Source organism: Bidens hawaiensis, unplaced genomic scaffold, assembly GCF_021521415.1.
Source record: "Bidens hawaiensis isolate Kalapana, Puna unplaced genomic scaffold, B.hawaiensis_p1.1 tig00002553_1, whole genome shotgun sequence".
In the NCBI taxonomy this organism is placed as follows: domain Eukaryota; kingdom Viridiplantae; phylum Streptophyta; class Magnoliopsida; order Asterales; family Asteraceae; genus Bidens; species Bidens hawaiensis.
Window position 1 is genome coordinate 937,822 of NW_027491139.1, and position 22,012 is coordinate 959,833.

General features: G+C 31.9%; 2 protein-coding genes and 1 long non-coding RNA gene across 3 annotated transcripts in view; 2 read left to right on the forward strand and 1 right to left on the reverse strand.

Moving 5' to 3' along the window:
• Positions 1-22,012, forward strand: part of LOC143620165 (uncharacterized) — a 159,478-nt gene that overhangs the window by 112,877 nt on the left and 24,589 nt on the right. The window lies entirely within an intron of this gene.
• On the forward strand, positions 6,757-9,647 carry LOC143620327 (receptor-like protein EIX1). The gene has a single exon (XM_077092028.1). It carries the CDS (start codon positions 6,782-6,784, stop codon positions 9,548-9,550), a length of 2,769 nt encoding a protein of 922 aa, XP_076948143.1. The 5' UTR covers positions 6,757-6,781; the 3' UTR covers positions 9,551-9,647.
• Positions 17,061-18,499, reverse strand: LOC143620241 (uncharacterized). Its single transcript, XR_013151309.1, has 4 exons — positions 18,491-18,499; positions 18,236-18,382; positions 18,064-18,153; positions 17,061-17,465 (listed from the first exon to the last, which is right to left on the reverse strand). It is a non-coding gene; the product is annotated as an uncharacterized LOC143620241 (long non-coding RNA).

Consider the following 22,012-nt stretch of genomic DNA (forward strand, 5'->3'; position numbering starts at 1 on the left):
ATATGTAATACAAATTCCCAAATTATATAAAGAGACTATTTATTTGTTTTATTTTACGGACTAATAAAATCGTGACCCATGTCCTACAATTTTATAAACAAATCACTTTTGACAACCACTTATTTGTTAATTGTAAGTCATATTTTACGTTGTTTACGTTCTAATTATTGAGTTATATTATGTAGCATGTTGTCATTATTCATCACCGTTATGAATATTTATTTTCTTAGCTTGGCCCCTTAGTTAAAATAGGATGAAGAAACATCTAATAAATATAAATTGCCAAGACCTGAAAGTCTTTTGACATCTAATTTGGAACTAGTACCACTTTTTCGATGGTATTTAATATTTAGTTTAGTATGTGGACCTAAAAACTGTACGAAAATCGACCTTTTGAAAAATCATCGGACATGATAACTCATCTTATAAATACATATTGACCTAGTCACCTAGAAATATATTTAGTTGACTGTAGATATTGAAATCCATCTTGAGGTATTCTACGTTGTGTGTAAAACCAATCACAATGCATACAGGTGTGTAAGTTACACCCTTTTTTGTCGGTTGAGTGAAACCTCATGTGTGCTATATGTTGGACAAGTGGGCTAGTAGCGCATCCTATCGATTATATAGGTGCACAAAGCCACAAACTGGGTTTTTTGCCCAAACCTGTTCGGGTTGGAGCAAGTTTTGATTTAGTTTAATGTGGTCAAACCACTTTTTTCTTTAACCAATACGGGTAGGAATTGGTTTCTGAGGGAGAAAAGATCAGTCCAGGGTAATAAGGGTTTAAATAGGTACGGTTCAAGTTTCACAGTATTCAAAGTATAGGTTTAATAACTAATTACGACCTGTTGGTCGGATAGTTTTTTAGTTGATTCTTGTCGGACCAGTTTCCATACCGGTGGTATGGTCCTTAAGCTTGTTGTATTACCTCCAATCAATTCTACTTTAATTTTGAGTTTATATAAAGTTAGGCACTTGGACCTTTATGTTGATATATCAAATTAAAATAAAAACATATAAAATTCATTTCAACACAACATAATGACAAACTAGGATAATACATGTGTTACACACTGATGGAAAATATTTGAAACGTAATATATACGTGTGTATTATAAATTTCATGAATGCAAATGTCAATTTTTCTCCTAATCCAATTTGTGTTTTTTTTCCCGGACGACAACTTTCTCCTAATCCACTTTGCTAACATCTGATTCTCATCTGAACACGTGTTGACCGGTCATATATTGTATTTGAAAACTGAAACCGTGTAATAATCATATTAAATGACGAAATCAATAGACAATGGGTCAAAACTCCAAAATTGTATGTAAAAAATTTAATTCAATGGGTCAAAACGATAGTTTCTAAAACAAAAATATAAACCAACGAGCATTGATTGCGATATCAAGGTGTGTATTGATTACATAATGTGATTATGATAATTTGCTACCCTAGATAATTGAACAAAAATTATAAAGTAAGGTAACTCACAATATTAAATTGGGAATAGTCTAAATTTTGAATCTTGATAGTTAATAAGAAAGAAATTGATATGTAGTTCTATCTTTTAAATTGATTAATCAATTATAAACCTAAACAATCGACTGAATAATTAATCTATTCCATGTTCAATAAAATGGATTGAATAGTTGATATAAAAAATTGAATTATTTCATATATAATAATTTTTATTTATGACTTTTTTATTAATTTTTTGATATATTATGCACTATAATTTGAAGTTGAAACCAAATCTTGGTGCTGGATTGATTTAAAATAAAACATTTATACCGATATTGTTATATTAAATATTGTGTATGTAAAAATGAAATTTTATAACAAAATGTTGTCACATATTTAAAAACTAAATTTACAAAGACTAAGGTTTTGTTGTAAAAGAAAAATAAATAAAATTATTATATTTTAAAATAAAAATAGAAACAGCGAACAATCTTAAATGGTTGTGTTAAAGAGATATGAGAATACATTATGGAAATGTTAACAAATAAATATAATTTTGGTTTTATACTTGAAGAGAAATCACATTTATATATGTTAAGTCAAGAAATTAAACACAATTACTACTTTAGTAGTTTAGTGGAGTTAGTTAACACCTTTGGTTTGAAACATAAGGTCTTAAGTTTGAAACTCGTATCACACAGTAATTTATTTTTTAAAATTTTATAAAGTCTCATGGGTTATAATAGGAATACGGGTAATGGATCATAATATGATAAGAAACAATGACATTGCATATACATCCTATGTTAAATGCGCATTTAATTGATACGTGAACAAAATTGTATTGCTTTAATATATTAGTTAAATAAGCATTGCAATAAATTTTTGGTTAGTTTTAGTCTTATATTTATATGATCTCTTAAGGTATTGGAAGAATATTTGATGAATCCATGGCCGACTCCGAGAATTAAAAAAAAAAAAGTTGGGCCGAATGCGAAAAATATTTTGGGTTTTAAGTAAAATGAGTATTTTGTTGAGTTTAAACAATTTAAATTTTAAATTATCTTCATTGGCTATGATTTGGGTTGTGTAAAAAACTAATGAGACTAAAACTCACAACCTTTTGGTTGAGAGTCATACCCTTTTGTCACTTGACCAAGTTAATTGTTATGTAATTGAGTATAAACATTAAATATACATATTGGTTTCCATAAATATACATATAATATTTTTTTAAAAAATCAGGCCTATGGCCGTCGATCACTCAGCCCTATGCCATTGCTGGCCCTGGATGAATCTTTAGCTAATGTTAAAACACTTTTTCTTCGATTATAGATACTAATTTTAGATTAGATGTAAAATACTCTACCTTAATATTGCTTTTGCAAGCATTTGAACCCCCAACCACGACCTCACATTAGCCTCATTTTTATTTTTACCTTTCAAATGTTGATGTGGGACTTGTTAATAGGAAACAAGGTTTATGTGAATTGTGAAATCTATATATATTATATATAATCTATATATATATATAAACGAAAACATAAAAATCTTACATGTCGTGATGTGGTCGCTACTCTTTTTCTGGAGTCACCAGATTTGCTTGATGTTTAAATGGAGGCTTCTGATTCATTTGACCCGAATTCACGGGTATGAGTCTTATCAAACCCATATATTTCTTAAACGGGTTATAACATCTCATTAAATTAAAAACTAATCTCACCAAATATTTGATATAAAAATTCTATAAAGTAGGGATATACTAAAAATTAATATCTGATTTATTTAAAAAAAGATATCTATTATATATAATTAAAAAACCAATTTTATAGTAAAAAAATAAACGAGTTTTGGGTCTCATCAAACCCATATAGCTTTTAAACCAGGTTATAACATCTCATTTATTTGTAAATCAATTTATCATCAAACCATAAGTATATTATTAACTTTCATACAATAAAAAAATAAAGATTCAAAAAATAAATAAATATCAGAAACAAATAATATAAAACAACTCCCGTATTACGGGGGATAAAAACTAGTTGCCTATAAATAAATTTTATGTGGCATTCGTATGGCACCACCAAATTGTTTCATTCATAAATGGTGAAATTCTATGCGTTTGACCTGATTTAAAAAATAAGCGGGTTATGAGTCTCACCAAACCCGAAAATCCCTTAAACGGGTTATAACATCTCAATTATTTGTGAAAGTCTTTCATTATCAAACAATAATTTCCACGGGTCATGTGTTTCATCAAACCCGGATAGCCTGTAAACAGGCTATAACATCTCATTTAAATTAAAAATAAGTGGGTCATTGGTCTCAACAAACATAGTTAGCCCTTAAATATGTTATATCATCTTATTTATTTGTGTCTTTGTGAAACCATTTCATCATCGAACAATATTTTCGTGTGTTATGAGTCTTACCAAACCCGGATATCCTTTAAAGTGATTATAAAATCTCATTTATTTTAAAATTCTTTCATCATCAAATCATAATTTAATTTCTCTCCTATACATATCATTGTACCTAGTATATCCTCTCAATCACCCGCTAACTTCTGATTACCACCGACCATTATCAACCTCCACTCTCTTGCATCAACCACCATCGTCACCTACATCAACCGTCCCTTCTTTGTTAGATTTCTTCTGAGTCGTCGAATGAACACCGATTAATCTGCCACCGACTCAAATCTTGTTGCCCCTTACCTCCTCTTTTATTTATGAAGCCCTATCCGGGCCAACTCGATCTTCATCTTCGTCACTCATACCACCACCATCACCACACCAACCTTTATTACAGACATATAACGGTTTTTATTGGTGGTAGAATAGTAACATACTATGGGATCTTAAATTTATAAAAGCATGACTGTTTTAGTGTTTGATCTTAATGCTGTTGGACTTAATTTCCGTCCTCGAGTCAATGAGGCGGGTTGGGCCGACTCATCGAGCCTATGATGAGTTCGTGTCTCGTTTATCAAGTTGAGCACGTGACTTGGTTTACATGGAATAAATTACTTGGTAAACAAGTCGAGCAAATGACTTGGACAACAAGGAATTTATTTATTAATTATTATTTATATTTGTTTTTACCAATTAGCATTTGAATATGATTATAGTATTTGTATTCTAGTCTAATTAGGTTTTCATGTTTAAACTAGTATATATACCCGAGCTTGTGGGTTATATCATTGTGAATTAAGACAGTTTGTATATTGTAATTTTTCGAGCTAATGAGAATTACAAGATCGAGCTTATGATCTAAACTTCGTTTTGTGTTTATCGATCCTGGTCACCAAACTTCAATTATCGATCCTGGTCACCAAACTTCAAATGCTCTATGATGCAAACCTGAGTTAAATGGTCGTTCATTTAAAATTTAAATGAACAGCTCATGAACATAAACGAACATAATTGAATAAAGGTAAACGAATATAAATGAACAAATGTAAACCAACACAAACAAACATAAACGAATATAAATAAACACACTTAAATTAACATAAATGGGCAAATCTAAAATATTAAGTAGGTGATTCATTCAATGTCTCATCCAAAATGAACATAACGAACATAATCAAACATAAATGGATCAAAATAGGTCCAAGTGTGTTACAAACTTCCTTACAAAAAAATATATTCACGGTATTATAAACAAAAAATGTAAAAAAAAAAAAGTAATACATGGGCTAAAACCTAGTACGCTATAAAGTGCATCTACTTACAAATTCGTAAAAAGAAAGTTATTACTTTTTAAATTTCGTATTTAAAAAGAATTACAAAACATGGTGTACGCCATATGAGTGGTTTTTAACATACGAAATAACTTGTAACCCGGTTGCTAAAACCGTAAATTAAAATTGAAGTTGGTTTGTATATACGTATAGTTCACTTTTTTGAAAACGGGGAAATATGTGAACGCTTCTAATTCATATTTCATTCACGTGTCTTAATTGATTTGTTGTCCTCCATTTTTAGTTTTTTACTAATGTTGGATTTAATTGGTAGTGATATGGTAAGTTGGTAACTAGGGATTGTCAAGATTTTGATTACATAGTATTATGTAATATGAGTGTGGGTATTACGTTTCCTACAAGCAACCTTTTTTTTCTTTCATTTTGGCGAAACAAAATTTTCTTATTTTGGCATAGTATGAACAGTGGCGGATCCATAATCTTTTTCTAGTGGGTTCACTGTTTTATATGCTATAATTTTTAGAGCTGGACACAAAAAGTTTTAGGTCGATTCGATGGTTCAAGTCGGGTTAGGTTTGTCACATGATAAAAGTGCGATACAATAATAAAAAAACAAGGTTTACCCTTTACTTTTTTAAAAATGTCGTTTGGTATGCCCGGCCCAAAACCCATAGGGTATCCATCAAGTTTTGACAAATTATAACTAGCTTGTTTTTCACTAACCTAGTATATCAAGATTGTTTAGTGGACAAACTTCCCCTTCAATATAATGGTTAGGTTTAACATAGTACATCTATACATTCAAACTCAAGTTTTATGTGAAATCATATTCAGATACAAAGATATATAACATATTTTTTTTTCTAATAAAGGATAGATGACTTTAACGGCTTTAATTACCTAGTTATAAATACATGAAAACTATTAAAGTTCCAATTTGCACAGTGGCAAAGGTGAATAACCGTTGCAGATAAAAAGAGAAGGAAAAAACGTGGAACTAAGGAATCGAACCTGGGCTTTCAGAATAAAGAGGCAAAGTGTTTACCACAATTTCATTTTGTTTATAGGTTCACTTACAGTTTATACGTGGGTTCACTCTCATATTTTACATAAGGATTCTATACAAAATCCGAAACTCGGTGGGTTCACGTGAACCCACACACGTCTATGTAAATCCGCCCCTGAGTATGAAGGGATTAGTGAAAAACGATTGAATAGTTAAATTATTTAACATGTTTATAAATTTAACCTGGCTCTTTATACAAGCACATTGATCAGGTTGTTGTGTGTGATAGAATTGTGGGTATATTTTTCTTATTCAAAAGTACTCTTAAGTCTTAAGTCATAACTACATGGTTAAGTGTGTGGGTATATTTTTCTTATTCAAAAGTACTCTTAAGTCATAACTACATTACTGGTTAAGTGGACCAGTGGCTCATGAAGTTAATGTCACACACACCTCTCCTCACCTGTACATTTTAGAAACATAAATGCATATTGACCAAGACATTTCATACATCCTATTTGAGCTTTATATAAAGCTTGATCAAGGCATATATGTAATATATCAGATAAAAAAAGATCAATACAAATTGATACAACATCATGGGATGTAAGATTTGTCGTAAACTCGTATGTCATATGTTGTTTGTTTTACCACTTTTTTTGCTATGGCTAAAGAGTACAACCGCCACTCTTGGGGTAGCAGGAGCATCTCCTAAGTGCATCAACAAGGAGAAGGATGCTCTTCTTGATTTCAAAACATACATTGATCAAGATCCTAATGACCTTTTGTCCACGTGGGCAACTGATGAAGAAGCAACCAATGATTGTTGTGAGTGGAGTGGAGTCACTTGCAGTAGCCAAACAGGCCATGTTACAAGCATTGACTTGAGTCTTGGAGATCTTGAAGGTAAGATTAGCCCCTCATTGCTTAACTTAAGCCACTTGAATTATCTCGACCTTTCCGTAAATTCCTTCAGTGGTCCCATTCCCATGTTCATTGGTTCTATGACTCGGTTAAGGCATCTTGACCTTTCAAACAATTATTTTAATGGACATGTTCCTTCAAAATTAGAAAATCTCAAGAACTTGCGATATTTTTCACTTAAATTTCTTAGCAATTGCACAATTGAAAACATAGACTGGTTGTCTCATTTGTCTCACTTGCGACAACTTGAACTGGATGGTATTTCTCTAGCTAAGGCAAACCATTGGATAAATGTGATTCTAAGTTTCCGCAAACTTTCATATTTAAGTTTAGGCGGGTGTAACCTCTGGCAAGTCATGTATCCGTATTCTTCATCTGCCAACTTTAATTCGTCATCTATTCTTAGCCTGTATCTCGGAAACAATAATCTCAGCTCATCGATGTATCAATGGCTATTACCATTAACTAACAATAAACTTGAAGATCTTGATCTCTCTGGAAACAAGTTAAATGGGATTCCCAAATATATAGGAAATATGTGTAGTTTGACTTCATTATTCTTTGATAACAACTCAATGTTAGTCAAACTTCCTGATTTTCTAAATAACTTGTCTGGATGCACATCATTTACATTACGAGAGTTAGATGCTTCAAATAGCCAATTCACAGGGTCACTTTCAGATGACATCCAAGAGTTTTCATCCCTAAAATATTTGTTCCTTCAACAAAACCAGTTGAATGGCACAATGAGTGAAAAGGTGTGGCAATTGCCTAAGCTTGCAACTCTTGATGTTTCTTCCAATTCTCTTAGTGGTGTTATCTCTGAAAACATTGGAAAGTCAAATATTGTAACAGTAAATCTTTCAAACAACTCACTCGAAGGAGTTCCATCCAAAGCTCAGATGTCAAACCTTTCCAATGTTGAGCATATTGCATTGAGCTCTTGCAAGTTTGGGCCTAGTTTCCCTATATGGATTCAGAAACTGAAAAATCTAACTTATCTTGATATTGCAAATACCAACATTTCTGACACAATTCCTAAGGATTTTTGGCACACGTGGCCTACTAGATTGATACATATGGATCTATCTTCCAACAACATCACTGGGGAAGTTATAGATTTGTCATCTAATTTTAACTCTGATTATATCTCAAGAATAAGAATAGATTTGAGTTCCAACAACTTTTATGGTTCTATATCATATGTCCCGTCAAATTTAGAATGGCTAGACCTTTCCAAAAACCAATTACACGGAGGCATTTCTTTTTTGTGCGAAGTTGTTAATGGATATTTATCCTTTCTTGATCTGTCGAACAATTTACTAACCGGAGAAATTCCAGACTGTTTGTGGAACTTCAAGGCACTAAAAGTTCTTAATCTAGGACAAAACAATTTGTCTGGAAAGCTTCCCACTTCTATTGAGTATCTAACTAATCTAGAGGTTTTGTATTTATACAAGAACAAGTTATCAGGGGAACTACCTCTATCTTTGAAGAATTGCTCCAAGTTATTCTATTTGGAATTAGGGGCTAACAAGTTTTATGGTCACGTGCCTGTTTGGATTGGGGAAAGCTTATCGGAGTTGTATGCTCTTAGCCTAGCATCAAATAACTTCTTTGGAACCATCCCTTTACAATTATGTCAATTGGCACATCTTCGAATTCTAGATTTGTCAGTGAACAATCTTTATGGAACCATCCCTTTATGTTTCAAAAATCTCACTGCAATGGTTCAAGATGGAGCGTCACCTCATGAAAATGTGCACCGTTTTATCCATGGGGATATGTATGTTGACCACGCGTTAATCAATTGGAAAGGATGCATACGTGAATTTAACAATATCTTAGAATTGTTAAGGTACATTGATTTGTCGTGCAACAATCTTACAGGAAAATTCCCATATGGACTAACCGATCTCCATGAACTGATTGCATTGAACTTGTCCATGAATGCTTTGTTTGGGGAGATTCCACTGAAGATTGGTAAGATGCGCAATCTTCAAATTTTAGATTTATCTAAAAACAAGTTTTCAGGAAGAATGCCACGAAGCATGTCTCAAATGACTTTATTAGACTATCTAGATGTGTCGTGTAATAATTTGTCTGGGAAAATTCCGTCTGGCACTCAACTCCAGTCTTTTGACCGTTCAAGGTATACCGGAAATCCAGGACTTTGCGGACCTCCCCTAACCAAGGATTGCCCCGGTGATAAAAAGTTAAATGTAACACCCCTTGTTTATGAAAGTGAGGGTAGAGGTGAAGGTACAAATATTGATCTTCATAGATGGTTTTATATTGGTGGGGTTAGTGGATTTGCAACTGGATTTTGTATTGCATGTGGTGCTTTACTTGTTAATTGGCATGGGAGGAGATTTTTTTTTCACTTTCTTGACGTCTCAAAGGATTGGATTTATGTGAAGGTGATGACGTTCCTTGCAAAATGACAAGAAGTTGGGCATACATCCTTTTTTTTAGTTTGCATTTCATGTATCTTCATTATATATTGAGTGTTTGTCTACTTTTTATGTTGTTTTCTTTGCTTAATCTGTCTTTATATTGTGATATACAACAGGATCAATATTTTCTCAATAGCGGCGCAGCTTGTTGCTCGCTTACCCATTATCCAGATATAGTTCGGTTTGTGTTATATATAAAAGGATCAATATTTTCTCAATTGTTATATGTGATTAATATATGCTACTATAAGGTCGTTTTAATCAGTGGCGGATCCAGAATTTTTTTTCAATGAGTTCACTGTTTTGAAATGCTCTAATTATATACGACTGGCCATAAAAGTTTTTGGGTCGATTCAAAGGTCTGGGTCGGTTCAAGCTTCAACGGTTCGGGTCGGGTAAGGTTCATTACATAACATAAATACGATATATTAACAAAAAACAAACATCGTCATAGAAAGGATAACATATATAATAAATATACGTTGACTTTTTAATCTTGAGATTCTATGAAAACAAATTTATCTTCTAATTCAATTAACAAACTTCGACATAATCATTCTTTCTAATTGTAATTTCAATAAATAAACAAAAATAATTGAAGCAAAACATTAAATATACCTTACGGTGAAGACTGAAGTGAATGAGAGATGGAGAGGAGGTTTGAGGGCGTCGCGACGGAAAGAGAGGCAACATGCGGAGGTGGATTGTCGGAGTTTGAATGTTTGATGGTGTGCACTTAGGGTTTGAGGCTGCAATGTTGTTGTGTATGTGTACTGTGTGTTAACGATGTGAGGGTAAAAGAGTAAAATAATGAAAACTCTAACTAGTAAGCTAGAATGAAAAAAATAAAAAAATAAAAACATAATTTGACGCTAGGAGGCATATTCAAACCCAGGATTCCGGTTTGAAAGTCAGAATCATTACCACCAGACTAGAAATCTGAATTGTTTATAGGTTCACTCTCAAAATATACGTGGTTTCACTATCATAAATTATACCTATATCCTATATAAATTTTGAAACTCAGTGGGTTCCCATAAATCCATATGTCGCTATATAGATCCGCCCCTGGTTTTAATTGTATTTGGAAGGGGTTTTTGTCACACCCCGACCAAAGGCAGAACATGCTGGAGCGTAACGTATTGATTGGACAATAGCTCAAAAGACACTAATTAAAACGACAATAATTATTTAATTTCATTAACATTAAACAAGTACACAAATTCAATAATAAACAACAATTACATCATGTTTTGTATTTTTAATAATATCTAAGGGTAAAACTAATTTCTTCGATCTTGAATAATGTAAATTACTTGTACCTGTAACATGTATAAAAATAAAACTTGTCAACACGAATGTTGGTGAGAGTACATAAGTTTTAGTTGATATATATATATATATATATATATATATATATATATAGATAAATCACAATTCATATGTAAATGATGAATTACAATTCTTATGAAAATGTAAACAACTAAATAGATGTGGACCCGTTCTTATTGATACGAAATCAACGTACTTGGGTAAATGTATGATCATACTAGATGAGGATGAGATACCAACCACCAAACATAAAATAAACAATTAAGCACATAGAGCATTTATCATAGAGCATGCAATAATCACACATAAACATATATTGAATTGTGTTTTGAATAGATGTTGGAATAAAACATAAGTAAACTTGAATATGGTATACATTAAGGGTGGCAAAACCAACCCAAATGGGTTGTTTTGGGTCAAGATGGATAAACTTTAAAAGTAAAATGGGTTATGATGGATCATAAAAATTCTATAAGTGGGTCAGGATGAGTTGATAATATACAAGTAAGTTTCATTTATATGTTAAAATGGGTCAAAACAAAATATCCAAGTTATCCAAAATTTATATATTTCAAAATACCCAAACTATCATGTGCGAAACAAAAACCCCGAACTGACTAAAATTAAACAAAAACGAAACTGAACCGAAATAGAAAAACGACCAAAACGAAAAAAACGAAATGAAACCAAAAACTGACCAAATCGAAACGAAAAAAGCGAAATGCAACCGAAAAGCTAACCAAAACTAAACAAAAACACCGAATCGACCAAACCGAAACAAAACTGAATCGAAATAGAAAACCGACCAAAACGAAACAAAAAAATCGATACGAAACCGAAAATTTGACCAAAACGAAACAAAAACACCGAATCGACCGAAACAAAACAAAAAAACCAAAACGAAACTGAACCAAAATAAAAAAATGACCAAAGCGCAACAAAAAAAAAAGCGAAATGCAATTGAAACCTGACCAAAACAAAACAAAACAAAAACACAGAACCGACCAAAGCGAAACAAACAAACCGAAACAAAACTGAACCGAAATAGAAAAACGACCGAAACGAAACAAAAAAAAAACCGAAATGAAATTGAAAAACTGACCAAAAGAAAACATAAAAAAACTAAATGCAATTTAAAAACCGGACCGAAACGAATCAAAAACACCGAACCGACAAACGAAACAAAAAAACTGAAACGAAACTAACTGAAATAGAAAAACTGACCAGAACGAAACAAAAAAAAGCGAAACGCAATCAAAAAACTTACCAAAACGAAACAAAAGAACTGAAACGTAGCCGACCAAAATAAAACAAATGAATCGAAACGAAACAAAGAAAAACGAAATGAAACAAATGAATTGAAACGAAACAAAAAAAAAACTGACTAAAACAAAACAACACTGAAACCGAAAAAACCTAGAAATCGAAACCGAATAGATACCGAAACCGACCGAAATGAAAAAAAAAACAAAACCGAACCGAAAAAAACCCCGAAAACTCGAAATTAAACCGGAACAAAAAGTTTTTTTTTTATAACGAGGAGGATGGGGGAAACATTTTAGTTATTTTACATTTTGCGTTTTTTATTTATATTTTGAGTTAATATTTTTTTAATAGTTTTTTTGAGGGGTTTTTAAAACCCTTTTTCTGTCAACCTTCACTTGGGTCAAGATAAGTTAGTTTTATCCATCTTGACCCATATCCATCCTGACCCATCGCCCAAATCCAACCCAATCCACTCCTATTGCCACCTCTAGTATACATGCTACCCCCAAAATATAAAAGATAAAAAAAAGGGTATGTAAACTCACCTCAAAGACAAACAAAAGATGAAAAGATAACAAGACGAAAGTGGATCACGCGAGGACGTTAAAGCCTAAAACAAATAAGAGTAACAGATACGCTTACGTACGATATTTATTACGACAACTAGTTAAATAATAATATATATAAGGTTTTATTATAAAGAATAAACATTTTGATTTAAGAAGAACATAACTTATTAATTATTATTTGTAATATTATAAATATAAAATTAGTTTACATGATTTTTATATATGTTAAAACAGTAGTATTTAATTTATAATATACTTTAAGTTTATTAAATTTTAAGTTTATTAACTGTTATATCATAAATTAATATAAAAAGAAAAGGTTTTAAAAGTATTAAAAAAATAAATACATAAAAACCGGGTCCATGAGGCTTGAACCCGCGCCTGGACCGGTTCCAGGGTTTAACACCACACACATGTTGATTTGTTAGATGTATCAGATTGCTTAAATTTAACCAGTTACTCACAGAACCCATCTTCAACAAACAAACCCTAGATCTTTAAATCGATTCAAATGTTTATTGTTTGTTAAAATTGGTTTAGGGTTATCGTTTCTAGGTTAAAACCGATCTCGATGCATTGTTTAATTACCTGTTATTGGGATGATTTGACGGGGGACGAAGGACAAGCATGTGCGGCACTACCTTGAGTGCAAAATCAACTGTAACAGCTGTTTAAGTATTATTTGACTTAGGGGTTTTGGTCGTGATGTAGTAAGGATGGTGTGGACGAGTTTAATTGCAAAATGATCGAGTTTATATAGAGTTTTGTAACAGCTGTTTAAGTATTATTTGACTTAGGGGTTTTGGTCGTGATGTAGTAAGGATGGTGTGGACGAGTTTAATTGCAAAATGATCGAGTTTATATAGAGTTTTAGGAGTAAACTGGTCCGAAGTTCATGATTAACAAGTCATAGCTTTCATTGGCTGTCAATTTCCATATTTACATGACGATTGAACGCGTAATTGGTTCATTGATATGTAAGGATGATCACTTACGTGATTCCCGGCTGATTTTATGGATCAGAAGTCACAAGAGGGGGGGGGGGGGGGGGGGGGGGGGGCTGTTACGTGAAGAAGAAAGGAAAGAAGGGAGGTTAAAAAGTTATTTGCATGTTGATCCTTGGTCTATGGTAGTGGGTGCAATAGTATATTAAAGTTAGTTAAGGGGTATATTGATCATAGTTTAATAAATAAACAAACGAAATATATATCCTTAAACGAGGGCGGGAATTTATTTAGTAACGACCGTTCAAATAATAAATGAGGCAAAAGAAAATAAACGGGTTGGGTTTCGAATTTGAAAAGTAACAAATGTTACCGTTTTTAAGTCTTCATTATTAATAAAATCGCCACTAGCACCTTGAGTGGTCATTTCCCTATCTTGTGTGAAATAAGGAATCTTGAAAAGTTGATACTAATTATTTTTCTACAAGCATGACAAATATGAAATATCTATAAGAAAGCTTTCAATATCTTATACCATCTTTTGCACAACTTCACATATATCTTCACTAGGTTATTGACCCGTGTACTACACGGGTGAAAATATGAAAACCGTTAATTAAACACATAAAATGACAACATATTTTTTAATATGTTTTTTGAGACGACGACATGATTTATATTTATTCAAACGACACATAAGATAGAAAGACAAACTTAAAAAAATTGACATACAGTCGAATGTCTACAAATAAAATTTCAAACTTAAAAACATAAACTTTATAAACTACTAAAATATTTCCTCCTAAACCATATTTGTTGTTTTGTTTGTAACTTTATCTTGCTTATCCCAACATATAGGGTTAGTATCATTTAAACAAACAAATAAGTTGTAGTGAAAGTAGATAAAAGTTCAAAGTTATTTAACCTAGATTTATTATTTGTTCAAAACTTAATTTCTTTTTAAAGTTATAAAAAAAACAAATATATTATTAAACTAACAAATTAAATTGAGGTTACTTGCAGTGAAATTGTAAAACCAATTAAGAAAAAGAATTAATAATTACAAAGGCGCGCAAAATAACTTAAAAAGGAATACATTTAATTCATGGTGATCGTATTTAAAATTTAAAAATATATTAATCCTTAGCACAACAAAACTTGGCACCCAAGGAGGTTTTGGCATTGCCAAATCCTAAACAAACCGAAACAGTAGGGAAGTTTGCGGTTGTAGCTTTTGAGCGAGATGTTCAGTAGCCAACCTTGAAATCTCGTGACATCATGTGTTGTGTTAGCAAATAATTTAACACACTCGCAAACGAATCATATGTTGTCGATCAGTTGAAGAAAAATAACAAGACGGCGGCTGGTTATCTCATACAAAATATGAGAAAAGGTTTGACGTACATCGAAGAGTTTGCACCGAGGGGTGTCCTTCAACTTGACCTTTCCGATCATCTTGTTCCCTTGTTTGAACTTGTAAAACATAAGTGTATTGTAATGCACCATAACGCTTGTACCCGAATCATACAACGCCTTAAGTGACTTCATTTCATTCTCACTTTTAACAGCAACGTCCAGTTTCTCCCACGCTCCATCCGTCTTCATAACCCAAGTATCGTAACAACCATCTGCATTTGTTGATTTACAAACCAACCCCAACCTTCCATCGTACTTCACAAGCACTATTGGTGGATTTGAATAGGCTGATTCATCATAAGGAATAGGAGACGAAAACACTTTCCATTTTTCTGAATACGCATCGAATTTTAAAATGTCATTGTTCCATAATAACATGTAGATCAAACCGCTCACTGTGATTGGTTGCGAGTCAGTCAAGGAAACAAGATGACCAGCCAACTTTACACGCTTTAGTGATCGCCACTCCCACATCAACGAGTCGAATATATCACAACTATACATGGTGCACAGCTTTCCCCAAGACCATCTAAAATCACTGCAACAAATTTAATTAAAAAAAGGAACGTAAGTCGCTACATACATTTTATATATATATATATATATATCATTAGTTAATCTGCAGTCTTTTAACTTACACTTCCAGAAAACAATAATGCAACATTCACATTCTTAACTAAATCACTAAAAAATGCAAGTTACTATATTAAGCTATGCTGGTTAGCTTGTTTTGAAACACCAACTTTTTATAAAACTTAATCTAAACTATTCTCTGAAAACATTATATTAGTTATAACAAGCGAAGGAGGGAGATCGATAGAGACTTACGGGTGGTCAGAAATTCTGATAATCTTGTAACGTAATGGCTTCGAACCCATCACTACAATCGCAAACTTCCCTACTGTTTCGGTTTGTTTAAGATTTGGCAATGCCAAAACCTGCTTCGTCGTAGGTTTGCAAACATGGTAAAATTCTTTGTTGAATTCCAATGGATCGTGGGATTGAAACACCATAATTCCTTGATCCGACGTCGCAAGAATTCTAGCATCATATGGAAGAAAGGCAAGATCAAGGCTGCTTGATCCAGGAGACGGTGCAAATCTTCGATGTACGTCAAACCTCTTCTCATATTTTGTATGAGATAACCAGCCACCATCTTGTTATTTTTCTTCAACTCATCGACATATGTGTTAAATTCTTTGCTAACACAACACATGATGTCACGAGATTTCAAGGTTGATCTTGACATAATCTCGCTGAACATCTCGCTCAAAAGCTCAGTAGCCATATGTATGAGAAATACTAGCTAGATTAACGCTTGGGGATTTAAAGGGATTATAGAAGAAGAACAATAAAAATTATATTTTGAATTAGAGGTATGGAGTCTAGTCAAATTTATAGGGAAATTGAAAAACCTTGGGTGCCAAGTTTTGTTGTGCTAAGGATTAATATAGTTATTTTTTAAATTTTAAATACGGTCACCATTAATTAAATGTATTCCTTTATAAGTTACTTTGCGCGCCTTTGTAATTATTAATTCTTTTTCTTAATTGGTTTTACAATTTCACTGCAAGTAACCTCAATTTAATTTGTTAGTTTAATAATATATTTGTTTCTTTTTATAACTTTAAAAAGAAATTAAGTTTTGAAACAAATAATAAATCTAGGTTAAATAATTTTGAACTTTTATCTACTTTCACTACAACTTATTTGTTTGTTTAAATGATATTAACCCTATATGTTGGGATAAGCAAGATAAAGTTACAAACAAAACAACAAATATGGTTTAGGAGGAAATATTTTAGTAGTTTATAAAGTTTATGTTTTTAAGTTTGAAATCTGGCGACTTACATTCACAAAGTGATTATTTAATGTAGAAAAATGTATATCTTATTTAACGCCTCACTGGCTTACTTAGCCTAATCTAGGACACAATCCACCTCTGCTTTATTCACACCAACGGCTTTTTTTTGTAATGTTATCTATTGATTCTTTAAATAATCAGCCTACCAATGTTCCAAACAGTAAAATATACGAAACATTTTTCTATAGCCCTCTTTAATATTCAGTCATAACTAACTGATTATCTGCATCCGATAGTTCATCGTTTAAATTCACACAATCACTCGCAAATCTTATCCTAAACACACAACCTAACTTTGTATGAAATATGATGCTATCACGTTACTTAGTACTTGAATTTAGCAAAATGATAAAAGAACAATCAGAATAGAGGCGCAAACCTGGTAACACAAGATCAAACTGATTCTTCCTACTGGCAACATCAACTTCATTGGCAATTGATTGTTGGCTAAACCTCCACGTTTTATCAAGACCTTAAGGTTCCAGCCGACCTTCCTCGGTTTGCATAAGCCACTAAAAAACAATAAATGTAAAACAGTCAGTTTGCGAGTAATTTCTATACATTCTATATTACATATACAATTCTTTTTACAAGCAATCAAGCAAATTAACCAAACACCACACATCCGAAAAGAATTTGTCCAATATCATTCTAACATAGAAATGAACTCAAATGCAATCTATGCAGTCGATATCGCCAATAAAATATCGGTGACATATCGGTTACTTGTCGGTCCCTTGGTAAAACATCGGTCAAAATGTCGATACCAATAAATCGTCGATACTGACCGATATATCCCAATATCAGTGTTTTTAAGTCTTAATCATCAAATTTAAGTGTTCGATGTTAGTGTTTTAAGTCTTAAATCAGTTTCTACGTACCATAATTGTTAGTGTTTTACAAGTTGCAAAAGGTTACTTTGTTAATAGTAGGAGAGTATACTGAATTACTAATGTTAAATTGCTATATATATATATGAATTTTACATGATATTAAAATTACCAATATCCCACCGCGAAAACCGATATCTCAGATATCAGTCCGATATTTTTCCGCATTAACTGCTTAGCATGCAATCAGCATACACCAGATAAAATGTTAAATTATCACCTTTTCCGCCTTTGCAGCAGCATTTGCAGACTTCTTAAACAGGTCTTCTTTAACTGCAAGCTGCCCCTTCAACTTTTTGTCTTTCAAAGACTGCAAAAATCATACTAATTTTCAAAATCCAGTTAAATAAAAAAAATCAGAAATTGGGTATAAAAAATAATGATAATAATACCTCCAAGTCAGCACCTTGACCCCTCTGGTACTTCTTTACTTTGATTTCAAGATCATCAGAAACATCCTGAAAACATCCATTATAATGTAAATTACTTAACTTTAAACTAAACCCACATAGCCTATAGTAATTAAAGTTAGTCCCAGACTTAAATTACATCGATTCATTCTGCTTTAAATGATACATAACCACATAACCACACACATGTTGATTTGATAGATGTATCAGATTGCTTAAATTTAACCAGTTACTCACAGAACCCATCTTCAACAAACAAACCCTAGATCTTTAAATCGATTCAAATGTTTATTGTTTGTTAAAATTGGTTTAGGGTTATCGTTTCTAGGTTAAAACCGATCTCGATGCATTGTTTAATTACCTGTTATGGTGATGATTTGACGGGGGGCGAAGGACAAGCAGGTGCGGCTCTAGCTTGAGTGCAAAATCAACTGTAACAGCTGTTTAAGGATTATTTGACTTAGGGGTTTTGGTCGTGATGTAGTAAGGATGGTGTTGACGAGTTTAATTGCAAAATGATCGAGTTTATATAGAGTTTTAGGAGTAAACTGGTCCGCGGTTCGTGATTAACAAGTCATAGCTTTCATTGGCTGTCAATTTCCATATTTACATGACGATTGAACGCGTAATTGGTTCATTGACGTGTAAGGATGATCAATTACGTGATTCCCGGCTGATTTTATGGATCAGAAGTCACAAGGGGGGGGGGGGGGGGGGGTGTTCGGCTGTTACGTGAAGAAGAAAGGAAAGAAGGGAGGTTAAAAAGTTATTTGCATGTTGGTCCCTGGTCTATGGTAGTGGGTGCAATAGTATATTAAAGTTAGTTAAGGGGTATTATAGTATATTTATTGATCATAGTTTAATAAATATATACGAAACATATATTCTTAAACGAGGGCGGGAATTTATTTAGTAACGACCGTTTGAATAATAAATGAGGCAAAAGAAAATAAGCGGGTCGGGTTTCAGATTTGAAAAGTAACGAATGTTACCGTTTTTAAGTCTTCATTATTAATAAAATCACCACTATCTTGTGTGAAATAAGGAATCTTGAAAAGTTGATACTAACTATTTTTCTACAAGCATGACAAATATGAAATATCCATAAGAAAGCATTCAATATCTTATACCATCTTTTGCACAACTTCACATATATCTTCATTAGTACGATGAACGCTCAAAAGACCTTGAAAATCATTTCAATGTCTATCCTCGTATGCACGAAACCGTCCATCATTTCCATTTTCTCTAGACCCTCTCTACATAAACGAATGAATTGAGCGGTATTCAAGTAGTATTCTTTGGTTTTTAAAGGAACAAATAAAATGACACAACATCTATTACATCAAAGCTCATGGTAAATAATACACAAGTCCATCATTCGTGTTTAATATATAGTATCTTTAATGAATTGTTTTCTTGCATTCATTCTCAATATTAATACCCCTACAAGCCATTATAGAATACTATTTTTTTTTACAGTTTCATCTATCACTAATTTTACATTCTACATCCAACGAAGGGTCGTGGACTGAGGGTTCCGCTTTTAACATCCGACAACACTACAGAATAGCTATTTGTGTCGCGAAGCTTAAACTTTTTTATAAATACATAAAATTTTACAAAATATCCAAATTAAGTGCATTTTGTGTATGGTTATTACAAACATGATTCTTTTAAATTAAGCACATGTACAATTTTATATCAATGTGATATATCATCAAACACCCTCAAACTTGGTCATGTAACGCGACTGGGCTAACATGTCAAGATTTAAATTATGATATACATTGAAGTTATTACAATCTGCAAGTTGATGCATATTCCTCATACAACATGAGCTCATTTATATTACTACATTATTTTGAGTGTCCTTCTGAGCTTCAAGCAATTGTTTTAAAGAATAAGCAAAGTTATTACTTTGTAAAATCATAAGGAGTTGTGAACGATCTTTTTACAACATTTGTTTAAGAAGACAACCAAACGTTATAGTTAATGTATCGGATTAATCAGTTACGATTAAGCCACTCTAGTGTTGTTCACGTGTTCCTAATAGTTGTTCTTGTTCAATTGATTTGCCCTTTACCAAATTGAATTTGCCACATAACACGTAATTAACAAATGCTTCGCATATTACGGACAACCCCCACTTAAAGGCATATATTGAAAATAACATCAATTCTTCTTTTAGCCAATGCTACTTTGGTTGTAATCCGTTTCATCTCCGCCCTCCAAAGACATTTAACTGAGAGGAATCCAACTATTCCATTTAAATATGAAACGGCCGTTTGATTTCCACTTGTCGCTTTCCTCTAAAATATTAATACTATTTAGAATCTGGTAGCAATCTTCCAGTTGAAGTCGTTCATTCGGCTGAGAAGGGGCGCGGGTCCATCGCCGGTGCCAAACAATACTATTACCTAATTTTTTACAGCATCCTAAAGCAAATGACTATTTATTATAATACATATAAGTCAGAGAATTTAATATACAACGGCTCATTTACAACACAATCTAAGTAGAGCTCTTGATAAACTTGATTTACCTCTTACGTGATAAAATAAGACGGTCTGATATTAGCGGGTTTGAATTGTCGGAAATTAACTTGTTTGCGCTATTAAACAACTATAAATATATGAATATTAAATGATAAGTTAAATCGTTAATGAATGTCATGTTCGAAGTGGACATCGCACATTTCCAATATGTGTAGGTGAGGCTCATAAGATCTTAAAAAAGACAACAAAATCACAAAAAAAAGTTGTGTTGGAAAGGCCATTTGGATTGTAATGTATCAAATTTTGTAAAACTTTGTACTTACTTATTTTCTTTTTTCAAAAATGAAATATGGGAGTATAGGTTTTCTCAAGATGTGTACTAGTTTTATACTTTTATGGACTATCCAGATAAAAACAAATCAATAATTTTAGAACATAAACCGAACTTCTCTACTAAAAATCTAAAACATAAAAATGTTGAATCTCAAAAGATGTATAATTTGCAAGGGTGAGTCATCATCCTGGTTATAATTTTATCTTCTGAAATTTCAAATTTATATTTTAATGTAAACAGCTCTTATTTAAGTTGTTGTTAAAGTTTTAAAATTTTGATGAAAGCTATTATTTTTTTAATTAAAATTAGTTATTTAAAACCTAAACGTTAGGACTATAGATTGCAAAAACCTACGACTTTGATTCCTTCATATATATATATATATATATATATATATATATATATATATATATATATATATATATGTAGGATCAGAATCATGAGAGAACATTTTTTAAATTGAGAACTTTAAGAACCATTTTGGACCACAAAAAACACAAAAATAAAAAAAATCATAAAATAAAAAAAACACAAAAATGAAAAAAATCAAAATACCAAAATTCTTATTTTAACATCTCGGTTTCATTTAAAAAAAACTCTGTTTAGCAAATTATATACACATATGTATAATATATACATATATGTACATTTACATGATTTTTTTATACACATGTGTATAATTTAAGATAAATGATACTATACATATGTGTATATACGTAACTAGATATTAAATAAAATTATACATATGTGTATAATACAACGTTTTTTTTTTGTTTTTTTAATGAAACCGGACAGAAATATAAGAATTTTGGTTTTTTTACTTTTTTAAAATTTTTGTTATTTTTTGTTTTGTGATTTTTTTAAATACTTTTTAAAGGTTTTTAGTGGTCCAAAATGGTTCTCAAAGTTCTCAATTTGCAAAGGGTT